We start from the raw sequence: 27,757 nt of genomic DNA, 5'->3' as shown, positions 1-27,757 counted from the left end.
TTTTTTTTATGTACTCGTAATAAAAATCAAGCATTTTAATATTTTAATCTGTTTTCTGCTTTAACAAAATATTCTTCTTTTATCTACTTATTTTCCCATTATAGGTCCAATGCACAGAGCTCAGCACCAGCAACTACGTGATGCGGCTAAATATCAAATACATTTAGGTAAAATTAACCAACTAACCGATCAACCAATTAACTAACCACAAAAAAACAAAAACAATAATCACTCAGTCAATCATCATCCAGTATTGCAGTTCTTAGTTCTTTGCACTCTTATTTAATTGATAATAGGATTTCAAATGCCACCACTTCTAATTCCCTTGATTTTATTGATGAACTTACCGAGTCTGTATTCCAAGCCTAAAGGGAATATAACTGGAAAATAAGGTCGTCAAAGTAGGCTACAGCGCTCTGTGTAAATGTTGGCAATTTGTTTGGTTTTTGTAGTAGACGTAGTAGTAGAATATTTTGAGCTGGTAGTACTCGTTTTTTACTATAATTCAAGCGTAAAAATTAGTTTTAAGATTAAGTAATAACAATACGTTTTTAAACTTTTATAAAAATATTGACAAAGTTATGAAAATTTTACTTGTACATATATGCATGGAAGAGTCTTGTCGAGGCCCTACGCTCCATAGAGGAGTGAACAAGGGGGAAAAATATACAGAACATACAAATATCTGTATGTATAGTACAGTGCTTACAGTTTATTTGAATTATCGCTTTAAATTTTAAGTAGAATAATTACTTCATACCCTATGATCAAAAAGTACCGGGAATGTTTAATTGACTGTTTTCTTCGATTGCCAATTACCGTGAGTACCTTCCATCGTGCCAGACAGTCAATAAAGAATATTATTTATCCGTTTTGAGATGCGTTTGAGAGATGCTGTACGTCGCAAATGTGCAAACAATTCTCGGATTTTGCATTATGATAACGCGCCATTGCACCGAGCCCAAATTGTGCTGGATTATTTGGTCAAACACCAAGTAAATACAATCGTGCAAGCACCGTATTCACCTGATATGGCCCCGTGCGACTTCTTTTTGTTTCCCAAGTTGAAGTTACCACTTTGTGGAAGGAGATTTCAGGCGATAGAGCAGATCAAAGAGAATGCGACGAAGGCGCTGAAAGCCATTCCTTCGTCGGCCTACCAGTGGTGCATGGAGGACTGGGTTAAACGTTGGCACATGTGTGTCGCTTCAGACGGGTCATATTTTGAAGCAGATAAAATAAATTTGCCTGAAATTTAACTCTGTTTTGTTTTATTTAAACTTTCCCAGTACTTTCGGATCATAGGGTACTTTAAGTGGTTATAATTATAATTTATAATTATAATTTTTAAATTAAAATCTATATGAATGAAGTTCACGTTCTTTTGGGTTGGAGGGCAAGTTCTTTCGTATTGTAAAGAAAATATTTGAATTCATTTATAAAAATATGTGTTTAATATTAATCAATTATATACGAGGGGGGTTCAATAAATACCCGTGTTAGAAATGAAGACACAATTTGAAAATAATATTTTTTCTTTATTTTTCAACATAGCCCCCTTTTTCAAAGATACAAATCTCCCAACACTCTGGCCATTTATTTAACCCCTCCAACAAATAGGATTTTTCGAACTCTCCAAAATACGCCTCTGTCTCGGCGATGACTTCCTCGTTTGAACTAAATTTGTTTCCGCAAGCCATTTCTCCATGTTAGGGAGCAGGAAAACGTCGCAGGGAGACAGATTGGGTGAATACGGGGTGTGCGGCAGCAATTCAAGCAGTTTGGCGGCCGTGTCCCCGTCAATTTTTTGTGCAAGCGGTCCAATAACTCACTGTAATAGTGTCCAGTGATCGTTTTGCCTTTTTCAAAAAAATCCATGAGGATGACGCCGTTCGCATCCCAAACAATCGTCGCCATGGCCTTTCCAGCTGATGGGACTGTCTCCACGTTCTTTGGAGCAGATTCACTGGGAGAAATCCATTGTTTTGATTGTTGCTTAGTTTCTGGTGTGTAATGATGAGTCCAAGTTCCATCAACGGTGACAGCTCGTTGCAAAAATTCTCTCAGATCTCACTCAAACTGCTCGAAACACTGCTTCGAAGTTAACTGCCGCATCAACTTATTTTTGCTTGTGAGCAATCGCGGCACCCATCCGGCCGACAATTTTTTCATCGCCAACTTATCAGGTAAAATGTTAATTGCCGTTCCGGTCGACACACCTATGGCCTCTGTTCCTTCGCACACCTTCGTTAGTCGATTAATCATGTCGTGGACTTTTTAAATGAGTTCCTCGGTAACCATCTCTGCCGGGTCTCCTAATCGCTCCTCATCACATTTAAATCTTTTTCCATCATCGCGAAAATCCATCTTCGAGAGTCTCGAACAACTGTCTGACTTAGACGTCAACAGTCTAATAAGGATCCTAAACCGCACAGACTGGATATTGTCTTCCTGTAAATAACTGTTAATCAAGTTGGTAACGAGGATGTGGCAACAAAATGGTGCGGAAGCGCCTCATCTATACCTTCATGGTTCCGTGCTAACTGAATCTGTATTGGACTGCTAAAAATTTAACTTTAAAATTTTGCACTCGACACCATTTCCCCACAGATTAACCAGCAACTCGAAACATTTTATTGGGCTTTTGGTGAATTTCTTGATACTCACCTTAAACAGCTGCATCGTTAATTGATTGCTGGCATAAAATCAGTCCTTATCGTCCCCCACAAAAAAGTCTAACGGCGTAAAAACGCACCTCCGAGGTGGGCAATTGATATCGTCGAGACCACTGATAATTCGATTACCGAACTTGGTGCACAAAAGATTGAATTTTGCATGCGCTGCGTCGCATAATGCGCGCCAACTTGCTGAAACCAAGGATCGTCCAAATTCATGTCTTCAATTACGGCCACAAAAAATCCTTTATCATGCCTAATTCCATAGCGATCCCCGTTGAATGAAATTGTGTTTCAAAGGGAAACACAAAAAATGGACGGCTTCAAAATCTGCATCGATAGTCAAACTCTGAGAATGAATTTTCTTCTCGAAGATCACGTGCGTGTTTTCCGATCGCCAAAAGCGGCGATTTTGATGAGATAATGATCAGAAAAGTTGATATCAACTTCTTTACAATCAACGTACTGTTTTCGCCTACACAACAGTTTGCAATATTTCCCAACGTCGTTCAAGTGTAAAGCGATTCTTGTTCCGTGGAGATATTTTACTGACTTTCTGTCATGGTTAAGGGCTGTCACTCTCAAAATAACATGTGATTGGAAAGAATCCACTCTATGGCCCACCCTTTATAACGTCTCGGCTTCAGAATTTTTTTATTCTGGTATTGCAAAAATGTCTCTCTGAGTAAAATATAACAAAACGAAAAAAACTTTTTCGTAGCTCCATGTTTTAAACTAAACGTATGATCGTGCCGGATTTCATCACCAAGATTTCAGCACTTATGTATTTATCTTGAAAATTGCGGCAATAAAATACCGTCACGTGCTACGAAATGTTTTTAGATGTTTTTGTTTTTTAATAAATCAATCGGCCTGCACTTGACACCACGGCAGTGAATATTTATAAATTTAATTATTTTTTATGGCACCCCATTTACTGATTTTACTATACATATGACTATTTGTGACTTTTGTTAACCATTTTTTGTAAAAATAATGGCGCAATTTAAAAATCAATATTCCAATCGTAACCATGGAATAATTTCCCTTCAAATATGGCAGTCTTTTGTAAGCCTAAACTCTTTTGTTTTTTTTTGTTTTTTTATATTCGCGCAATTAAATACTCAGCGCTTTGCTTTGTTTGGCAGCCATGCAATATTTTATTGTTACATTTTTTGCCATTTTATTGGACAATTAATTTTCTTTTAATGCGGATGGAAGGCTTGCTTTTGTACTTATATCCATTTTAATTGTGTTTCCATAACCAAATTTAGTGAATGAAAAGCGAAAATAAGCAGGTGGCTGTGGCTGTGTTGTAATTTGTATGTTATTTAAAGGCCAAGTTAAATATTGTTGTTGTTGGGAATTCCTATTAAAACATTGTAGACATCTTAGCGAGATATCTGTTAGCCGATTATAAAAAAACAGCTCAGAACACTTAAATTCAAACACAGAGTGCCGCATTCAATATAACACATAAGAAAGGAATGGAATATAAATAAATAAAAAATTCAAAAAATATTAAAAGTTAATACAATTAAGCATTTGCAAGTTGAAATGCATTATAACTCTGAATCAAAGAGTTTATGCATATATAAATATATTTTTACGATAAGATAAGGAATGATAAATTGCATTCGCTCTCTTGTAAGCCTGCATCGCGTGGTAATCTTTTGTAAACTAAACGGTGTTTTTTTTAGAGGTTAGGTTTTCAAGATGAAATAAAACGTATATAATTTAATGTTATGGCCAAGAATTTAGCTTTATTATAAAGATAAGGGTTTGCCATTATGTTTTAAAAATGATTTCGGGCAAGTGGCCGCCGCGGCTGGCTCGAATAAATTCCAGCCGAGAGGCCCAATTTTCGACCACTTTTTGCAGCAATTGGGGCCGTATGTCAGCAATAACGCGCCGAATATTCTCTTCCAAGACGTCAATCGTCTCGGGCTTATCTGCGTAGACAACCGACTTCACATAGCCCCACAAGAAATAGTCCAGCGGTGTTATATCGCACGATCTTGGAGGCCACGCCACAGGTCCACGGCGCGAGATAATGCGCTCACCAAAAGTTTCCTTCAATAAATCGAATGTTGCGTTGGCTGTATGGCATGTAGCGCCGTCTTGTTGGAACCAAAGGTCGTCCACATCAACATCGTCCAATTCAGGCACGAAAAAGTCATTAATCATGGCTCTATAGCGCTCTCCATTGACTGTAACATTATGGCCGGCTTCATTTTTAAAGAAATATGGACCAATGATTCCCTCTGCCCATAGAGCACACCAAACAGTGACTTTTTGAGGATGTAACGGCGTCTCAGCAATGGCTTGTGGATTATGTTCACTCCAAATGCGACAATTTTGCTTATTTTGACATACCCATTCAACCAAAAGTGAGCTTCATCGCTAAACAAAATTTTCTTCGAAGCGTCGCGCGAACCGAACCATTATTTTCGTAATAAATTTGCACGATTTGCAAACGTTGTTCAGGTGTAAGTCTATTCATTATGAAATGGCAAACCAAATTGAGCATAAATCAAGTGACAGCTGTCAAAAAGACCATCTACGAAAAAAGTAGTGCCAACTTGAAAACCTAACCTCTAAAAAAAACACCCTTTACTAAAAATTTAGCGTATGGTCGTTTTCTTAACGTCCTGTTAATGTGAACATCTCAAAATAGGTCCATAAATTTTTTGTGCCGATATGTTGAAAAAATATATCGTGACAAATATTTTTTCAACATATCGTTTAAAATTTATTTAATAGTAATGAAACCACGATACAATACTGTGAATACTTAGTGGTACATTGAGGCCTGTCCCATTGGACGGCTTGTACCATACGCAATTGTCTCATCGGGCGGTTTTCTGAGAATGCTGGTAACGGAGAGAAATAGTTTACATCTAACGCAGGCATAGTCGGCAGATCTCACTGCGCGATATGCAATTACGGTTACAACAGCGCCGTCCGATGAAAGAATCTTGGAGTTACAGAGCCACCAGAAGCTGAGAACAAAAAATTCGGTCGCGGAGGAAGCGTTTTAATAACTAAAATATCTTACTTTGAACTTTCTCTTTCTGAACTCTTCGTCTGTACACCTACATACCACTCAAAATAACCGCTCAAAAGGTTCTATAAGTTATAAGTACTTATACACAACTTTTTCGTCGAATGTTTCATCGAATGCATCTACATAAATATACGAATATTCCATTGTAGACAATTAATTATCAGCACTACCTATAGAAAAAAGGCAAGTGGAGCTGTTGAAACGAATAATGTTAATCGGTGTATGCTTTGCCTGTTAACATTTGTCGCGACATAAACTTAACAGGCGGTCAAGGATACAAAAAAGACTTCTAAAAGCAGACACATTTAAATTGAGAAAATGTCCCTAAATCTGTTGCAAAGAGATGGAAAACATATTTAACTTATTGAGTTGTACAATATTACTAAACCCGAATTGGGGAAAATTGTACAGATAACATAAGGCTGTACACCATAACTGTGGGCAAATGTGGCTACTCACTTTGTCTCACTGTTAAGCTGATGTTTAGACAACAACAAAAAAAATACATATTTATTCAAATTCTCTTTTTATTCAACCCACCTATTTAGACATTTTTTACTGAATGGCGTTCCCTATGTCAACTCTCGCATGCCTGCCTGCCTCTAATCACAATGAATCGCTTTACAACTCTTTTCAGAACTATGCATGCGTCTATTAATTTTGATATTCTAAAATCCACATAATACTATACGTCTTATGAATGATATCCACATAATTCATAATTTCGCCTCATGCTAGCTCACATTTCCGGCCCATAGTCGTCGCCGCTCGCTGTAAGACAATATTTTTTTTTTATTAATTTTTACTATACATACTTTTCGTTAATGAATGTATGAGCTATGCGCATATGTATGTATGTACATTGTATGTATGAAATTTTGTGTGTGCGGCAAGTATGCAAGTCATAAATGATGATGTCTTCGGCGTTCATATGGGTCTGCGGTCAGTTGCAACAACAACAACAACGATAACTGTTCTGTAGCCAATGGTGCGTCAAGCGTTTATAGCAGCTCGTTTAGATAAATGAATATTTCCTCTTCAATAATAAAATAAAACTTTACAAACTCGTAGTTACTTTGCTTTGAGATTCAAATGCGAAATATTTATGTTCATTTTGAATGGAACGTTTTAACGTCAAATAGGTGCATAAGTGGCAAGCAAATGAAATTGATATTGTGGTATTTTGGAAATAAGTTGGTGTTAAGAGTAATTAGTATATAGTTATAAACATACACATGCGTACAGTACTCCCCAGTCAATTGAAACTGGAAAGCTCTACTATTTTCGCTTAAATTATAATTTTAACTGAAAAAAACCTGCTTAATTAGACAGTTAGACAAATTTAAGCGTATTTGTATGCTTTTTTTTATGATATTAACAATCCACACATTGTTTCACGCGGGTTGATCATAAAATGTGTTGCGTTGCACTAATAACCAAGAAGGTGCAAAAAGCTCCGTACTTCTTCTACCCCTACCTCTACGCTCGAAAAGAAATGTCGTATTTGTGATCGAAATTTGACGCTTTATCTAACGTACTTAGATTCAAGTCGAATTTGCCCCGTTTTGTTCGCAAACTTGTTGCCATTTAGAAGGCAACTTCATTATCCCCACTTTATAAAACCCCCCTCCTTATTTGCAAACAACTCAGACAACCAGTTTTCGCAAGCCTCTTTTGAGGCCAACTTGGTATCACCAAGGGCGTTTTGAATAGACCGGAAGAGATGATAGTCACTTGGTGCCAGGTCCGGACTATATGGTGGGTGCGATAGGACATCCCATCCGAGCTCCCGTAGCTTCTGGCGGGTCATCAAAGATGTGTGAGGACGAGCGTTGTCGTGGTGGAACACAACACCATTCCTATTGACCAATTTTGGACGCTTCTGGTCAATCGCCTGCTTCAAACGGTCAAGCTGCTCACAGTAGAGGACCGAATTAAGGCTCTGGCCATAGCTGAGCAGCTCATAGTGGATAATTCCCTTCCAATCCCACCAAACACACAGCAAAACCTTCCTGGCGATCAATCCGGGCTTAGCGATGGTTTGGGCCGGCTCGCCGCTTCTCGACCACGATCTTTTTCGCTTGGTGTTGTCGTACGTGATCCACTTTCTATCGCCAGTCACTATCCGCTTCAAAAATGGGTAAAGTTCGTTCCGTTTTAGCATAGAATCGCAAGCGTTGATTCAGTCCAAGAGATTTTTTTGCGTCAACACGTGTGGCACCCAAACATCCAGTTTTTTTGGAATCCAATCTTCTGCAAATGGTTCCAAACGGTTTTGTGGTCTACACCAAGTTCCTGACTAATCGAGCGAATGCTCACATGCCGGTCTCTTTGGATAATGTCTACGATTTTATCAGTTTCTACGACGATTGGCCTACCAGTACGGGGTGCATCTTCGACATCTACTACACCAGAACGAAATCGATCGAACCAACGCTGTGCTGTGCGAATCGTTACAGTATCAGGTCCATAAACTTCACAAATTTTTGCCGCCTTCGTTGCATATACATATAATATATATATATAATATATTTGTCATCTTGGCTTTGCCTGCTTTATTTCCACAACTGCAAAAAATTCTCAATTTGATTTCAAAATTCTAATATTAATAGGAAATAATTTATGAATTTTATTAGTGCAGAGTCTTAAGGGAGGGGTCTAGGGTTTGAGCATTTTTTTTAATAAATTTTTGAGACTTTGCTTTAGAGATATGAATAGTGAAAATGTATTTAAACTTTTTGTACATTATAAAGCATCATTTCAACAATATTGTACTAAATTTTTTTAAGAAAATATCGGGAAATAAGCCGGTGAGGTAACTTTTCCGAAAACGCCTTTTCCAAAAGGCGATTTGCGGTGACTATCGTATCTAGTTGTAGAATCACCTGAAATAAAAAAAAACAGAATTATTTGGTTAAATTATCACCAAAACCTCCCCCCCACGGGCTCCGATTTTTTTTTTTTTCATTTTTACGTTGCCAGCGCGTTTTTGAAGCAAAAAGTGGGATTTTCACTGATTTTTTCGCTGTATAAGTGGAAACCGCCCTTAATGTAAAACAAAAAAGTGAAAAATCTCTCCGTGGGGGGGAGGTATTTTATATATAGAAGCTGTATACCAAATTTGAAAAGGATCGGTTAAATATTGTTGAAGTTCTAATAGTCACGGACTTTGAAAAAGTGGTTTCGAGAAAAACGCGTTTGAAAAACACGCTCCGCTCGCAGCTGTCGCAGAGGAGTGGGGACAAAAACGTCTATAACTCCAAAAGGTTTACTCCGATTGAGCTGAAATTTTGGGACAATATTTTTGAGATGATTTACTATAAGAAAAAGCTATTTCCAAAAAATCGATTTTTTGAAAGTCAAACCCTAGACCCCTCCCTTAAAGGTCTGTTCATGTAAAAATTATGCAGTAACTTGAGCCCAAGTTCCACTGGAAGCTGCACATAGAAAATTGAGTTAAGAAGTCCAATATAGCCTTCTACGTCTGTAAATCTATATTCGGCAAAAAATGGGCTCTCAACCCACGTGTCGTACTTTGGATGTACATCTTAGTGGTTCTGCCAATTTTGAAATACGGTTGCCTAGTTTGGTGGGTAGCTCTTCAGAAGGGCTACAACACCACTAAACTAGTGCAGAGAACTCCATGTGTGGGCATCACTGGTGCTTGTAGAACATGTCCCACTGCTGCGCTCAACGTTATTCTGCACCTACTTCCTGTGGATCTGCAGGTTAAATCCATTGCTGCTCAGAGTGATATTAGGTTGAAGGAGATTGGCCTTTGGAGACAACTGTTGAAGCAGATCTCCACTTCCTTTTCTGTTATTCGCACCGACCTCTCCATCCGCAAACTGTGCTTTGAGAGTTGTGCTAGGGCTATCTTTCCGAGCAGGCAAGATTGGAAAGAGGGGAGAGTCGGTATTGATATAGATACCTCTGTTTTCACTGACGGATCCAAAATGGAGTCTGGAGTGAGAGCGGGGGTTTACTCTAAATCTCTTTTAAACTGTCGGAAACAAGCAGCGTTTTTCAAGCAGAGGTCTTCGCGATCCTGCAGGCATGCAAAATGCTTCGGGATCGCTGTTGGGAGGGAGACATTAATATTTTTTCCGATAATCAAACTGTGATCAAGGCCCTGTCGTCGCCGTATTGCAGCTCTCTTCTGGTGAACTCCTGTAAGGAGGAACTCAAACGTCTCGAACGTGCGGGAAACATATCCCTTATCTGGGTTCCTGGGCACAGGAACATGGAGGGAAATGAAATTGCCAATGAGCTTGCCAGGAAGGGGTCGACAGAACCGGTTTCAGCTGTCCGTTTCTCAGACATCGGTGTCCCCTTGACCGTTGTTGAAGGGAAACTACACAATTTCGGCGTGCTATGGCCTCAATACGATAGAAACAGAACGCTTAAGGTGATGTGAATCCCCCGCCATTCAATTTCCAAACTCATTGCGGTGTTCACTGGTCACTGGGTGATCGGTACTCATGCGGAGAAGCTTGGAATTCTGTACAACCCCTATTGCAGAAGCTGTGGGGATCCTGCAGAGAAAGAGACTATGGAACACTTTCTCTGCAAATGTCTGGCTCTGGCGGCTAGGCGCTTGAGATTCCTTAGCGTACCTACCTACCTTAAGGTCTGTTCAGGTAAAAATTATGCAGTAACTTAATTTTCGAGAATTCTCTCTCAAAGAAAGAAGAAGAGAAAAATATCAACTGCATGTTTTACGAATAATAAAATAACGAGCCTCGGAATCACATGCTTTCATTTTGTCCACAATAATTTGCTCCATTTCATCATAGCTGAAGAGCATTCCATTAGTAATGGTAATTCGCAAATTTTAATTTGTGTTTATTTTTACTTTGCGATCAGCTATTTTTTGTACTTGCAAATTCTTACACGTAAAAATTTATCCAATAAAAACTTGCAACTTCCCCTCAAAATGGAGTGTAATTTTGCGCTCTCACTTTTCCCTACTGTGCAAAACGTGATAATGTGTAACAATCGTTACAAACTATTTGCTTTATGAACAGACCTATAGTAAACCTTTTAATTCCTTATAGCCAAAAACAATGCAGCAATCGGTTGAGTCGTTCTTGTTTTGTTCCAGTTAGAAAATTATTTATATGATTTTTAACACACTTTACCTCCGCAACTCGCCTCTTTTGTCAATGTATGCACTTTATGTTGAAAAAAAAACGTTCCAGAAGATATAACTCCAAAATGCAACCCACTATAAATCGGTGCTATCTGCGCATAGTTATTAGATGTAGATATTTCCGACTGAGTTGTTGGTTAAATTTAACTGGGGGACTATTTGAATGGAGTATGCTGTACATACTTTAAGGCAAGTTTGGCGCGGTACTATTTACGAAATCTACTTTGTTGCAAATATACCTTCTTTTAATTTTTTATTTTGTCTTTTCTCTTATTCATGCTCCCATTTAATTTAGTTCTTTGAATGCATAAAATGCTGCTTCAATGCCCTAATCCTTTTCAAAACATACTTCTTGTTTGCAATTTAGAGTAAACCACACATCACTTTCATTTGCTCTAGAAAGACAAACTTTTGAATACGAATTGGAGTTTTTCCAACTCAAGCGGTTTATTTTGTGCCCATAAAGTAAGTCTTATTCAAAAAGAAACGGCAAAGCTTTTGTTTAATCACCAGAAGATACGACAACAACAATGCTTGCGGTTGCATGACGCGTTCTCGTACACATTTCAGTTGCAGAAGCTGTTGTGGAAAAGTGGTTTTCAGCAACAGCCAACAATAAAAATAACAACATTTTAAAATATATATAAAAAAATAGGTTGTACGCATACAGTTACCCAATTTTTTAAAGCATGTAAGCTTTTTGTAAAGATAAAGGTGTCTTCTGTTCAAAATGTTTAAGAGGTCTAGAGCTCGAAAATTTAGGGTATTTTCAGGAATTTTTTTTTACAATAAAAAAATTCAAAATGATTTACATTTTTTTTTTGGCTTTTTATTTAATTTCTTTTACATACAAAAATGAAAAAAATTTTAATTTTAAAAATTTAAAACATGGCGCTGAAGTTGACCCTCCTGAAAAATTGGACCTGGACGGTGTTGACCATTTTGGGCCTTCTATTTATTTGAAACACAAAAACCAAAAAAATGATTTATCAGTATGACTGTACATATGGCCCGTACTAGAATAAAAAAAGTTCTCAAAATGGCGCGGTTTTAAATTTGACACTCTAAAAATCGAGTTTTTTTTAGTTTTTTTAATCAAAAAAATACGAAATAATTGAAATAATAATATAATATGATTTAAGTACATATGGGCGATAGCATGTTGATGTTTAACATATTAAAATTTCAGACGATTCGGTTTGACAACACCAGGCGGAAAAAAGGCGTTTCGAGATAAATGAGTTTAAAGTTTAAGGTACAGGAGCGCGCGGACCGCTCTCTACCTACCCAGCAAAACCTGCGTGACCGAAGCTCTAACACAATTACACTTTTTTATATGTTACAAACACATATGCACTCGTATTTCTTTGGAAATCGACTTTTTTTTTGATGCTCCGTCCCCTTTGGAAAAGGTGTAAGCAGTAAGCAAACTTCATTCATATATTTTTTCTCATTTTTGCATCAATAGAAAAAAAAAACAAAAAAAACGGCAAGTGGCTGTCAAAGCAATAAGTCAAAAAGATATCTTTTCTCTCTTTTTGATATCAAAGTAGGCCGAGAATCAAATTGTCAACCTTTGGCAAATATGTAAGCAGTAAGCAAATTTCATTCATATATTTTTCGTCATTTTTAAATCAGTCAAAGTAAACAAACGCCGTAGCCGAGTGGGTTGGTGCGTGACTGCTATTCAGAATTCAGAGAGAAAACGTCAGTTCGAATCTCGGTGAAAGCAAAATTAATAAAAACAATTTTTAATAGCGGTCACCCATCAGCAGGCAATGGCAAAACACCGAGTGTATTTCTACCATGAAAAAAATCTGCTCATAAACATATCATAAAACAAAATGAAATAAATGTATAAAAAAAAAAAAATTTTTTTGTGATTCGAACCAAGGATTTCGGATCGGAAGCCCACATTGCTAGCCGCTGGCCTATCGCGCTGTGCTGTCGCCGCTGGCCTAAAAGTTATTTTGTTCGTCGCTACGTTTATATGAAACTGGCACTGGCAAACGAATCCATATGTATGAAAGGGATAAAAAATCACACGTACACAAAAAATTTGGCACAATTTTCCCAACGCTTTTAACAAAGTGATTGTAAAGGGGCGGGGCTAGTGACAGTTTAACGACCACGCGTGGCGGTCATGTGCAGGGTAACCTGACCACCACTCTTCTTGCTGGGTAGTTAATGGGCTGTAGAAGCTATACTATTGCGAATTTCCGCATGAAAATTTTACAGTATATTCTTAAGGTACTATACTTCCGAAATATCGAAAAAACAAAAAAATCTTTTTTTTTAATTTCTAGACCTTAAGTATTAAAATGTATTGGTCCAACACCATTCTTTGGCTTTAACAAAAGCAACCTAAAACAGGAAACCAAAAAATGGCTCCAAATAAAAACCAGGGTATACTGGAATGGCACAAACGGCCTTAATCACTCCAAAAAGTTCCTGAGTTTTAATAGCAACAGAGCAAAATCTGCTCTAACCCTAGATAAAAAGGACCATCGATTACTCTGTGTGTTCTGAGCACTTACAGGCCACATTGCCTGCAACAAGCATTTCAATATAATAGAACTATTCAGCACTATTTTAATTTCAGTCTTTGATGACCACCTCCATGGATAAACTCTTAATCCAAAATAAGAATATCTATATGATTAGGAGTTCAGTTAGTTTAGGTTAAATGGTATTCCCACTTTGATGAATATACGAAATCTCGTACTTTGTGTTGCCATTGTGAGAGAAAAAAAAGAGGAAGAAAGATAAAGGAGCGAGTTATGTTTTTGGGGTTATGGAGAAAAATAACGAACGATGACGACTTACGCTCCATTCTACTAATGAAATTCAGTCAATGTGAGATATCAAAACCTGCTATTCGTAAATCTGCAATTGTAGCAAAAAAGTGAGAAAAAAATCTTAGTTCGGCGAGAACAGATGATTATTCCACCGCATCCTCCATACAGCTGCTGCAGAAAAGACACAAAGCAATACGCAATCTCACCGCGTAAATATGTAACGGACAATGTCCAGAAGAGACAACCACCAAATTCGAGAGCTGTGGCTTTGTTAACCTTAGAAGGTTTCTCAATCTCGCGTCTTTGCACGCTTGTACACTAACTCAGCGCTCCACATTCCTAGGAGCAGACCACAGGTTTTCAAGAGTACTCCAATTCTTTCATTTCGCGGAGTACTCATTAAAACGTCTACAAAAAAGCGTCTTACAAAATGCTTAGATTTAAACTTTTGCTCACACTGTTATGTGAATGTGCCTCTAGAAATATTTATCTTCCTCCTGTTTGTGGTATACGTTTTGATATTGTTCCACAAGTGGAGAGACCGACAGTTTTCAGCCAGAATGGCAGATGAACTTTTTTCATGGCAGAAATACATTCGGAGATTTGTCATTGTTTGCCGAGGGGCGGGCGCCATTCGAAAAACGTGGTCTATGTAGCAATTGATGTTTCGTTCTCGGGAGTTTGAACCCGAATGGTAGTCACGCACCAACCCATTCCGTTAAGGCGGCCGCCAGATTAGATTATAGAGCAGATTATACAGGGTTGCCTGTATTCGACGGGCCCATTCCAATCGACGAGGCTTGTCCGCAGGCAACAATCTTTGCGTCAATTGAATCTTATACGGGAATAAATGCAAATCAATGCGGATAATTCGTTGTATAGTGGTCCGAGCAATGCCCAACTGCTGAGAACGGCGATTTTGGGATGTCCTTGGCGACGTCTCAACACTGGCCCGTACAAGAGCAATATTCTCATGCGATCGCCTTGGTCGGTTTTGATTTGGCTTCTTTGGATTAGAAAGAGCATCACTAGTCGAAAACCTTAATTTTTTATACGCACGTTGAGTTTTCACAATTGAAATTTCAACAATTTGGGAGCTCTCGCATGGCGTGTACTGTTCCAAGGTAAAAATCTGCTTGGACTGACGCTTCCAACGCGATATGTCATTAAGCGATCTGACGTCTCTGTCATAAGATACAGGGTTGTCAGATGGGTCCGTCGAATATTAACAACCCTGTAGATGACATTCTAGCGAGGCTGCATTGCTTGATAATATTTGAATTGATTGCGGAAATCGTGAGAGCTCAAGAACTGATTGTTGAACTTTTCCTAAATGGTGAACATTTTCTATTCAACAAATATAATTCGCGTTCAAAATTACAATAATTGAATTAATTGTCTGGCGCTTTCAACATTTACAAGTCTCGTCCAAGTTTCTGCTCCGATATCGCATAATTAGTGTAGATATATTATTTATGTATGTGCTTTAATAGTTTTAAATAAGTTACAATATTTTTATACATTTCTCAAAAAATAATGGCAAAAGTATTAACTTAAAAGCAATTTGTATCTTTTTTTACACACAATCAACTCTCAAACTGGCACACTCGTAGATGTGTTGAATGCTGGCAGCTAAAAGATGCTATTAACTAGTCAACTTAGCAGAGCGGTCGTTGCATTTTTTTTACACAAAAAGTACAAATTGCGCTAGTGATTTCTGTACCATTAAAATTCTTGTAATTTTTTAACTGTCTTCCCACAACATACAAATGTGGTTTCTTTGGAAAAAAAGAGCTACAATGAGCAAAACACGATTTTTCTTCCTCATTGCCACTTTAACGTCGTGAATTATTTATTTTCTCAATGAAAATGGTTGCATCAAATTCATACAAACACACATACACACATATATACATTACATGCAATATAACTACGCTGTTGCCCACCACGTTTGTTAAAGCATTCCTGCATAAATACCTTGCGATACATAAATTGCCTCTAAAATTCCAGTTCTCATCCGTTTCGATGGCAATTGTTGCCCTCTGTGTTGACATTTTATACTCAAATGATTATCACTCGACGCTCCTTAGCGCTCTCAAAAGCCCTTAATAGTCGAATTTAGAACGAACCGGTATTAGTGCTCACTTACCACGCGCGTTTCTTGCCGGTTGTATTTTGTTTGCCTTCCTTTCTTTTCTTTAAATTCTTATCTCATAAATTGAAGTGAACATTCAATTGTTTTACCTCTCTCTTTGACTTTTCTCAAAACAAGTTTTCTTATATACGAGTATTTATACAACAATGTTGATTGTAATATTTGCAATGTACTTGAAAAAAGTACTGATATTTGTTGTTATGTTAATTTAGTGTTGAGAGCTTTTGGTTAATATTTATTAGAGATGAGTATGAAACTGTGGTGGTGGAGTCAATCCGAATCAATACAAGGCGATATCGATTCTACAAATACAACAATTTGGAGGGTTGTTGTCGAATTTTTGTTAAAGGAAGAAGGGGGAAATAAAATCCACATCCTTTCATTTTGGCAATCGGAGTCTAATTATCAGATGAGACAATACCACTTTGTACTGATTGGCCTTGGGCGGGCTCTAACTATTATACATTTTTGAACAGTGTGGAAGAGCTCGCTCTTGATATCCAAAGGCAGTCATCCTTTTTTGATTACCATAAAGTTTAAAAACGTGTTTTCTAACAATTGTCACTCCACGGCAGGTAAAGTCAAATCTCCGGAAGCATTACTGCCTTGGAAAAGCCTCTCGTAAATCAAAAGCAAGAGGAGAAACTTGGAGCTCAGTTTTGAACTCTTTAGTGATATTCCGTCGGTTTTTCACTGTATGATTTGCTTCAAGGCTACACCATGAAAGAAAAAAGGGGCTTTGATAGTCTTAATGTGTGAAAAATCAAATGTGGCATGCGTTGTGCGCCATTTGAGGCTCGTCCGATTTTAATAAACGCCATATACCCTACGAAATTCTGACCGAGTTTATGGCAAAAATGCGCTCAGAGGTTTGCTATAACCTACTGTGGGGGCGGCCGCTATTAGAAAAAATGATTCTCTCATTTGGTGTTTAATGCTTATAGTGCGTTTCAAATTTGGGTCCTACCGACTATACGTTGAACTTTTCAATAACTCTCTAACTTTCCAACATACCTCTATTTTCTAACTCTTAAAATTGCGAAACCCCTTTGTGGGCATGGTCACACTTATAGTGCTCAACGCTCAAATAGCAATGTTGGAACAAAGGTCGTTGAATGTTAAAGCTTTCATTACAGACTCCTCTGCTGGGTGGGCCTACAACAATATTCCACTGAAGCATGCAAGTATACAGTAGGTTTTTTTCTTGTAACTTCAGGATATATTTCGTTCTGCTTTTTGTTGCGTAATAGTCCTACTCAAGGGCTACGACGCCAGTGATAACTTTTCAAAATCTGGTCCTCTTTGTCGACGAGCTACGCAGAAAAGCTGGTTCAAACGATGCTGAGAAGATGCCAGGCTATACTCGACAACGATGGAGACTACATGGCTTATTTAGTAATTGTGACTCGTAGTTTTTTTATTTTTTATTTTAAATATATATCTTTTATACTTCATGAATAATCGCAGTTCCTTTTTTCTGATACAAGCTGGTTGAAAGCTGGTACTTAATGAAAGCAAGTCAGCTTTAATACTTCGCAATTATAACTTCAAGAGTAACTATTTTAGGTTCGTTTTCTCATTTGACCAAGCAGTGGGCTTTACTAACCATTAAACCATGCCTAAATTTAAAGTACCTTTTAATTGTTTGCCAAAGGGGCCAAAAGGGCATTTATGCACACACTTCAACCTTGAAGAAATAAATGCTGTTATACCGCACGGAAGCCTTCTTGATCCGCTCTTATACATTCTATATACCAGAGACTTGCCGATACCCCCGAATAGCTTGATCGCCACTTGTGTCGGCGACACTGTCATCCTAGCAATTGGAAAAAGTGCTGAAGAAACTGCAGCCAAACTTCAAATTGCAACAAAGAAGAAATTGAAGAATGGACGAAGACTTGGCACATAAAATTGAACAATGTACAGCTAATTCATGTAAGCTTCACAAACAAAAAAGTTTGAAGTGCTAGGTGCCGCAATACCACATGCAAGCACTGCAAAAAACCTTCGCATAACGCTCGATGGAAGGAGCATATAAAACTATGAACAACGCTATCCATTTATAACAAAATATCTTTATAAATATAAATAAACTAAAAAGCCTGTGTGGTCCTATGGTGCGCAACTATGGGGTTGCGCCAGTGAAAGTAATATAAATATACTTCAATGAATAAAATCCTTCGAGATATTCTCAACTCACCTTGGTTCGTTCGCAATAAAGATATTCACCGTGGCCTCAAGAGGCCTACAGTAGCTGAAGAAATTAAAAAAACAAGCAGAAGCCCACTCTCTCAGGCTTCAAAGGCACGTGAATGAGGAAGCTAAAAAACTCCTCAACACCTCAGGCCTAACCCGACGATTCCATCGAATCAAACCACATGATCTGGCATGATGGCTGTTAACTTTTTTTTTTTGTCGGGACAACTAGCAAGTGCAGCACTCAGACATTAATTAAGCCCATTGTACTACACTTGGATTCCCTTTTAATTTTCTTTAAATCTTCATAAAATTGAACAATGTACAGCTAATTCATGTAAGCTTCACAAACAAAAAAGTTTGAAGTGCTAGGTGCCGCTAGGTGAAGATTCTCCGATCTCCGAAGAAATCTGAGTAGATCTTGTGGTGCCAAGGAGCCAAGGTGGTCGCTTCAGTGCCAAAGACCTCAAACCTGATTCGAGCGAAGGCGGGGCAGACGCACAGGAAGTGGTCCGCCGTCTCATCCTCCTCTTCACAAGCTGGGCAGAGTACACTGTGCTTCGCCCACAGAAAGCGGTCCGTCATCAGTCCAACCAGCTGTCTGCACTCCCTTCTGCTTAATGACAGGAGGGTTCGCAACAGATCAGACATGACAGGTAACATCAGTTTAGTCCATCTGCAGCCTCTCTCAGCCTGCCAAGCTCGTTTGTGGGTTGTAGTAACTCATTTGCTAACCGTTGCTTTGATGGCTGCAGAAGGGAGTGGCAAAACGGACTCTGAGGCCAACTTTCCATCTTAGCCAAGGAGTCAGAGGTCTCGTTACCCGGCTGTTAACTTAAGGAGGGGACTATGAAAATCTCTTCACAAAATTCTCTTTGTTACTAAAATTGTACTGCTCGTTAGTTTATGTGTAACTAGTTGCAGTGTCAACAAACAGTTTTATGTATTTTCTATTGTATCTATGTACATATGTTTGTATTAAAAAATTAAAAACAAAAAAAAAATCAACTGTCGAGAGATTAAATACTTGTATGAACATGTCTTCTCGCTGGCCATCCTTGATCAAGAAATCTACAAAGAAGAGTTACCAACAACAAAAATAAAATAACTCTGTCGAATAGATGTGTATTTATGTATGTTATTTCAAGTGCAACAACAATAATGTGTGCCCAGCGTATTTGAAATCATCAACCAGAACATTATTCACCAATCACGCACTCGAATATAAATGTCATACAAATTAACATGTAACGAGTCGAATTGCAAATACTTCGAGGCTATCAATTGGCGCTTGATTTGTTACTACGAATCAGGCGTAGTATTTATGCATGTATGAGTGTGGGTTCTCTGGCGCGTTTAGCTTCGATCGCAACTTTAACGCGATTTTAAAAAATATATATGTAATTGAAATATTAAAACAACAAACTAATTAGAGCAACAACTAATTTTCAAAACAACAAAACAAAAAACAAAAAATGCGAAACCTATTAAAACATTAAATTTGTTTCACCAATTTGTTCAGATTTTTCCTGTTGGAGTGCTACATTAGCTATATTACGTATGATACAAATATTTGCCTGCATCAAGTTTTATGTGTTTTTCCGCTCAAATCTCGACCCATTGTCCTTCTGCGAATCGTCTTCATTCTACTCAACCGCATTTGTACTCTGTCAAAGAGCATAACCACTAATTCCTTTTGTTTCATTTCATTTCATTGCTTCAATGCCAATTAAACGCGTAAAATACTACTTGCAGATAAAATAAAAGTGTATTTTTTTACTTTCTGCTCTTTACAGAAGCGCTGCGGCAATCCCGTCCGCTGCCACACATTCCCGCCGGTACGACGTTGCTGCCTGACGCAGAGTTGCAATGCCAAGATGGCGTTTCGCTGCACACACACAGTCAAGGTCACAGTTCAGCCACATCTGGCTTTGAGTCTGCTCATCGTTGGACATCCAAAGAAAATCTACTAGCACCAGGTCCCGAAGAGGACGATCCACAATTGTTTGTAGCATTATATGATTTTCAGGCTGGTGGTGAGAATCAGTTGAGTCTAAAAAAAGGTGAACAGGTGCGTATTTTGTCATACAACAAATCGGGCGAATGGTGTGAAGCACACTCAGACTCGGGCAATGTCGGTTGGGTACCCTCGAACTATGTGACGCCACTCAACTCGCTAGAGAAACACTCTTGGTATCATGGGCCCATATCGCGCAATGCAGCCGAATATTTGCTCAGCTCAGGCATCAATGGTAGTTTTTTGGTACGCGAAAGTGAAAGTTCACCCGGCCAGCGCAGCATTAGTTTGAGGTATGAAATTTGAGAGAAATTAAAATATTTGATTGCTATGTACATGTGTACATACTCGTGCATAGGAAAATGATTCTATAAAATGTCGTTCTCTTCTTTTTGCATTAGATACGAAGGGCGCGTGTACCACTATCGCATCTCAGAGGATCCGGATGGTAAAGTTTTTGTCACAGCGGAAGCCAAATTTAATACCCTCGCCGAACTAGTGCATCATCATAGTGTACAACACGAAGGGCACGGGTTGATTACGCCATTACTTTACCCGGCGCCCAAACAAAATAAACCGACCGTTTTCCCACTCAGTCCCGAACCGGACGAGTGGGAAATCTGCCGTACGGACATTGTGATGAAGCATAAGTTGGGCGGCGGCCAGTACGGCGAAGTGTACGAGGCTGTTTGGAAGCGTTACGGCAATACGGTGGCTGTAAAAACATTGAAGGAGGATACAATGGCACTAAAAGACTTCCTCGAAGAGGCGGCTATAATGAAAGAGATGAAACATCCAAATCTGGTGCAACTAATTGGTAAGTAATTAAGCTGCTGGCACTTACGGATGCAATGAGCCATAATTAATTGTTAAATAAATGGTAAAATAAAAAGTTTTTAATTCCTAAAGAGATACGTTTTATATAAAATAACAAAAACCGAGCTTTGGAATGAATTTATGTACAACAACCATTTATTTTGTGTTTTCAGGTGTTTGCACGCGTGAACCGCCCTTTTACATTATCACTGAATTTATGTCGCACGGCAATCTTTTGGATTTTCTGCGTTCGCCTGCCCGCGAAACTCTAGACGCTGTGGCATTGCTCTACATGGCCACACAGATTGCCTCCGGTATGAGTTATCTGGAATCGCGTAATTACATTCATCGCGACTTAGCGGCACGCAATTGTCTTGTGGGCGATAATAAACTCGTGAAAGTTGCTGATTTCGGTTTGGCGCGACTTATGCGCGATGACACATACACAGCGCATGCTGGTGCCAAGTTTCCCATTAAGTGGACCGCTCCGGAGGGTTTGGCGTACAATAAATTCAGCACAAAATCAGATGTATGGGCATTTGGCGTTTTGCTCTGGGAGATCGCCACATATGGCGCATCACCATATCCCAATATTGATCTCACCGATGTATTTCATAAGCTTGAGAAAGGCTATCGAATGGAGAGGCCGCCAGGTTGCCCACCGGAAGTTTACGATTTGATGCGCCAGTGTTGGCATTGGAATGCGTCGGATCGGCCGACATTCAAGAGCATACATCATGCATTGGAGCATATGTTTCAGGTGGGTGAGGTGTGGGACGACAATGGTGACAGTGGTGAATTTTGTGAAGAAAATGATGATGAAGATGAGGAAGAGGAAGATGATGATGATGATGATGATGATGAATACGAAGATGATGACGTTGATGACGATGACGGTGTCGAACTTTGATGTGATCGTAACGGCAACCTTGGGTGCAAATGTACCGATGCAACAAATGTGGCTGCAGCCAGCATGTTGTTAGCCACTGTGACCGATACGATAAGAGACGCTTTTATTGTAGAGCCTCATAAAAATAAAATAAATCATGAAAATCAGAATGATGATGATAAAATAGCTATGAACATGAAAATACGTTGTAAGAACAATAATAATAACGAACGACCACGTCTCGTTTTCTTCGATCTGCAGGAATCATCGATTACTGAGGCGGTCGCAAAACAATTGAATGCCACAACGATGACCCAGAGTCTAACGCCACAAATGGGTAAAAAGGGTATACCAGCGAATGGTGGTGGTGGTGGAGGCGGAGGCGGAGGCGGCGGCAGCGGTGGAGGTGGAGGCGGATTAACACCGAGCGGCGGGCTGCTAGATCAACCACCAGCAGGCACTCCAATGTCGGGTAAATATTATAGCAAAATATTTAAATGCAAAGCGAATATAATAATTTTTAATATAATACATTTTATGCCTAATTATTATTTCTATCGTCTAGAAACTGGTTCTACATCCACAAAGTTGAGCACTTTTTCCAGTCAAGGCAAAGGCAATGTGCAAATGCGCCGCACCACCAACAAGCAAGGCAAACAAGCACCTGCGCCACCCAAGCGAACGAGGTGAGTTCGAGCATATCCATGTCCTTATTGTTAATGCTTTATTCTTTTTATCACAGTTTACTATCGACCAGCCGCGATTCTACATATCGTGAGGATGATGCGCGCAACCTCATTGACGATCACAATACAAATGGTAGTAGCATCTTTTTCAACCTACAGCAACAACTCCAAAAACAACTGCAAAAGCAAACTCCAATACAACCACAACCACAACCATCTAATGTTGTACAACCCAGTACCCCAACCAATAACACTAATAAACGTTGCAAAACGAATTCTTATACTTTGTGTACTACACCACCTTCTCCCCAATATTCTATAAAGAAATCATCCTCTTGCAGTAGTTTCCTAATCGATATACTTTTTCGAGGTATTTCACACCTGAGTAAGATTATTAAACCGTTTCTTTTTTGTTTCATTTGTTAATTGTTGAACTTCATTTAATGCTTTAGTATGACTTTTGGTACTTTGGTTTATGTAGTGAGCAGAGTTTGTTTTCATCTGAGTAATGAATAGGCAAATCTCTGTAATTTGTTTACTGTGTTAACTGCTTTTGAATAACGCAAGCATATGCAGTTCTATTATTAGGCAAAATATTTCAATAATAATGAATTTTTGTTCAAGAAAATTCTTGGATCTGCTCTGAATTCAATTATTCATTACTCATTACTGACCAGTTACATTAATATTTGACTTTGTTTTGTGACCTCTTTAATTTGTCGAATGTTTGTTTATGTTTGTTATTAACTTATTTTACTTTCTTACTAACTCATTAAGATGTATTTGAATTAATTATTCTTAATTATGTTAATTATACAGGGTTGCAACGGTCGTATTGTGTGTAAGTTATTTGGTAGCTTCTCACTTCAAGGTGTATGTCTGTAATAAAAAATTAAATAAAAAATCACGCGCATGTCAGTTACTTTTTGGATTGGACCTTTTTCGATTTGCGAATCTTGAAGTGAGTGTACAAGCTATTTTTCACGCTTTCCAGCTCACCCTGTATAAAAGCATAAATATATTAATATGAATGTAACTTTGATTAATTTGCTTTATGCCTTCCACATTCATTTCCATTTCAATAATCTTACTGCCTGGTTGCTGGACCTCTCCATATTTACTGCTTATGTCGCCCCAACAGTGCATCCACCTATCTACGCATTGCTCTTTTTTCATACATTCGAGCGTTCAAGCTTTCATACATTAATTTAATTAATCTTATTTGTTTTGTTTTCTCGTCAAATACTCACCCGTACAGGCATAACGCGCGATATCAACAGTCTGGCACAGCGCTACGATTCTGAAAACGATAATACAACTGGTGATCCCGACACAGATGCTACCGGTGATAGTTTGGAATGCCAGAATATACCTAGCCAAAGCAAGGTGCAACATTCGCTGCATGGCGGTTGTATTGGGCCACGATCCAGCCAACAACATAGCTCATTCAAACGACCTACGCCAGTTATGGGCAATCGTGGTCTCGAAACGCGCCAAAGTAAACGCTCTCAACACCAACAGCAACAGCATGCTCCTCGTGATAGCAGTGCAGGCGGTTGCACCTCACATCACGTTACAGTTGGCGCACTTGAGGTGAAGAATGTGAAGTGCGTAGTGAATCGGTATGGCACTTTGCCAAAAGTACAACGCATAGGCGCATTCCTGAATAGCCTTGAAGATCCGAATACGCCACCGCAGCACAGTATCGCTACCCATTTAACTACAGTTGCTCCGGTCACCACAAATGGCCATGGTAGTGCACATGCTGCGACACGCCAACAAGTCCCACCGGCTCATGTGTTGCCAATACCGCCACCGACTAAGTCAGCAAACGTCACGCCTGGAAATAATGGTAACGGCGTGAATGCACCCACACCGCCTCAGCAAATGATACGTAGCAATTCCTCGAGCGGTGTTACTATGCAAAACAGCGCATCTGCGAGCTTGAATAAACTACAGCGCCATCGTACTGCTGCTGATGGAACAATGATGACGTTTTCCTCATTTCGGGGCGCCTCTTCCAGCAATTCGCCAAAACGTAGTCAACAGCCGGCATTAGCCAATTTGGAATTTCCTCCTCCACCACTAGATTTGCCGCCACCACCGGAGGAATTCGAGACACCACCGCCACCACCACCACCAGCACCGGAAGTGCTGGAACAGCTGAAGGCGGCAAACGTATCTATGTCGCAATATCCATTGCCGAACAGCAGTAATAATGATGTCTCGAATATTGCGCCCAGTGTTGAGGAAGCCAGCTCACGGTTCGGTGTATCGCTACGTAAACGTGAACCGTCGACAGACTCGTGTAGCTCATTGGGGTCACCACCGGAAGTAGTTGGCAACGCTGGCGGCAACGTTCAAGAGCTCAACATGAAGGAGAAATTGATGGCAGAGATAAAAGATCGTTCCAAAGAGAATTCGGCCAACAATGCGAACATACAAAATGGCACCACCGTTCCAGCGTCTGCTGGCAGTGGCGTTGATCCCGTATCCTTACTGTTCACCGAGTTGGCCGAGATGAATTTGTCGAAGCAAAAGTCAATACCAACACCAAAAAGTTTAAGTGGCGGTAATAGCGGCAGCGATGCAAGCGGATCGCAAGCTCAAGAGAATGGCAATACAAACTCATTTAAGGCGCAGCTAAAAAAGGTTGAACCAAAAAAATTAACATCACCTACACAAAAGACCGAAAACCAAACGACGATCATCGACTTTAAAGCGCATTTACGAAAAGTTGAAAAAGACCCGAAAGATAAAAAAGACATGGGGGCAGATGAAACGCCCAAAATTAATATGCAAAAGGGCCAAGCTGTGACATCTACGGGTACGCTAGGCCGCAAGGGTGATAAGAAATTCACCACATCAATGACAATGGCGCCTGTTGGGACGTCAGCAACACAACAAAAGACTGAAAATACAAAACATGATATGACAAATAGCAATAACGGAAATTCCATTAATCTCACGAATACAACTAACACAACCTTAAATACCAATGGTAATACTCAACATAATGCAACTTCAAATTTGAGCTGCAACAATACCGTTAGCGTTTCTGAGATGGCAGATAATTCAGTGGGCACATCTGAAACCGAGGCTGGGAAACGCCGCAGCACAGGTAGTATAAGTAGCTTGAAGAAGTTGTGGGAGCAACCGGGCAGCGGCGCTGATTATGCAAGCACCCAATCACAGGCCAACTGTTTAGCAAATAACGGCAGCACAGGCACGACTACCACCACCACCTCCACAAGCACTAATCAACTCTCACCCAAATTCAGTTTGAAGCCCATATCGAATGCTGCAACCACGCCCACTGCAAATTCAAACCGTTTTCCATCACTTAGCACTCAAATCTCGTCACGTACCACTGCCACGACTACCACAAATTCCATAGCAAACAAGCCGCCACCGGCAGCACCACCACCGCCACCCCCTACTACCATCAGCACAAATAATCAAAATCAAAATTCCATTTTCAGCAATTCCCATTGCACGAAATCCCAACTAACATCCTCTCTTTCGACTCAACTATTCACAGATAGTAATCAGTATGGCGAACAAGGTACTTCAGCCACCACCAACAACACCTCTAATTCTTCAGGTAATCACACAGCGGCTAACAACGAAATTACTTCAATGACGCAATCGCTTTTCGTCGAGCATAGCAGTGTTGCTGCAAATGCAGGAGGCGCTCTGCTCCAGCAAAACAATAAAGTGAACACATCAACCAACTCCACAAGCACAGCTGTGAATAATACTTCAAATGCAAACACTTCCAATACAAATAAACCCGCCGTTCCACTCAAACCCACCAAACTGACCATCTATGCGACGCCCATCTCGCAAAAGATCGCCGCTAGTGCATTGGATAGTTCCACAAACTCACCACTCAGTAGCGCGCTACAGAGTTCCACGCAAATTTCACGTGAGAGCATACTAGAGCTGGTTGCTGTGCTCGAGGGCTCATTGCATCAGCATCCTGTGAATTCGATCTCAGCCTCACAGTGGCTGCAACTTAGCGACAAGCTCAATATACTGCAAAATAATTGTGTAGTTTTCGCTGACAACGAATCTATGCCGCCGCACTCGAAATTCCATTTTCGTGAGTTGGTGACACGGGTCGAAACGCAATCGCAGAATTTACGCACTGCAGGTAGCAAAAATGTGCAAGACAACGAGCGGCTGGTCAGCGAGGTGGGTCAGTCGTTGAAGCAAATAACCAATGCATTGCATAGGTAAATATTATTGAAGCGGGAAACACGGGCGGCAAACAAGGTAAACAGTTACAATTGTACTGATGGCGCAGTAACTGAGGAGTTGCCGGCGTGGCGTAGTTGGCTAGACGCCGAAGGAAATTTCATCAAGCGCAAATGAAAACTGCTAAAGTGGAGAATCAGTGATGCGTGATGCGTATGAAAGCGAGATGAGTTTAAAGGCTTTAGTTTCCTGCTTAATGATGAAAAATGGTATAAGCATATCATGTACGTGTATGTGTGAAGAAACTGTGGGATTTGAAATTGCGTGATGAACACATTAATTTGTATAAAATCAACATATGGGCTAAGGGGATGATGACTAAAAGCATGCCACAAAAAAAAATTGGATGTCTCCTTTTGATTTCATAGTGTTGATGAAGCTAATCTTAAAAAACAAAAAACAAATATACGAGTATATTTTTATGCAAAGAAGTACGCATTATAAAGGGTGCACTTGAATGCATTGGCCCAAACAATTAGGAAGATTAAACTTCAAACGAAGCTCAGGGTTCTAAATCCGAATAAGAATGTATAATTTGTTTCATTCATTGTCACTAGAAATCACAGTGCGAACTTGTTTTTTAGTGCTCTTGCGTATACCTTGAATGTAAAAAATATGTAATCTAGTCATACATAATGAATCCAATTTAAATTGCTGTTAGTTGTAGACTTTCCCTCACACGAAATCAAGACATTTTAAACTATTTGTACTAGTTACTATCAATATGACGGCAATGATGCGTGCAAAAACAAAAAACACAAAAATACAAGGGCGAAAAGTTCATTAGACTTGCACTAAGTACTCATTTACCAAAACTAATTTGAGGGTTATTCCTTTATCATCATACATACATACATTTATAATTTAAATGTTATTATTATTATTATTATTAATTTTTTTTTTTGAAAATTTAACAAATTGAAAACTTGTTTCCATATTTTAGACATTACGTACATTACATACATAAAATTTAGATATTCGTAAGTAGGATTGTATAAAGTTAATGAAAACTATTTTAATTATACAAATATAATATATACAGTTGT

General features: G+C 39.2%; 1 protein-coding gene across 1 annotated transcript; it reads left to right on the top strand.

Moving 5' to 3' along the window:
* The first annotated feature begins 109 nt into the window (after positions 1–109).
* On the top strand, positions 110–27,553 carry LOC129240603 (tyrosine-protein kinase Abl). The gene is made up of 8 exons (XM_054876507.1): positions 110–167; positions 19,840–20,353; positions 20,462–20,877; positions 21,050–21,636; positions 22,027–22,237; positions 22,331–22,451; positions 22,508–22,836; positions 23,710–27,553. Exons 1-8 carry the CDS (start codon positions 110–112, stop codon positions 26,691–26,693), a joined length of 5,220 nt encoding a protein of 1,739 aa, XP_054732482.1. The 3' UTR covers positions 26,694–27,553.
* Positions 27,554–27,757: the final 204 nt, after the last annotated feature.

The sequence above is a fragment of the Anastrepha obliqua genome, chromosome 3 (assembly GCF_027943255.1).
Source record: "Anastrepha obliqua isolate idAnaObli1 chromosome 3, idAnaObli1_1.0, whole genome shotgun sequence".
NCBI classification, from domain to species: Eukaryota; Metazoa; Arthropoda; class Insecta; order Diptera; family Tephritidae; genus Anastrepha; species Anastrepha obliqua.
This window is presented reverse-complemented; position numbering and strand designations above follow the sequence as displayed.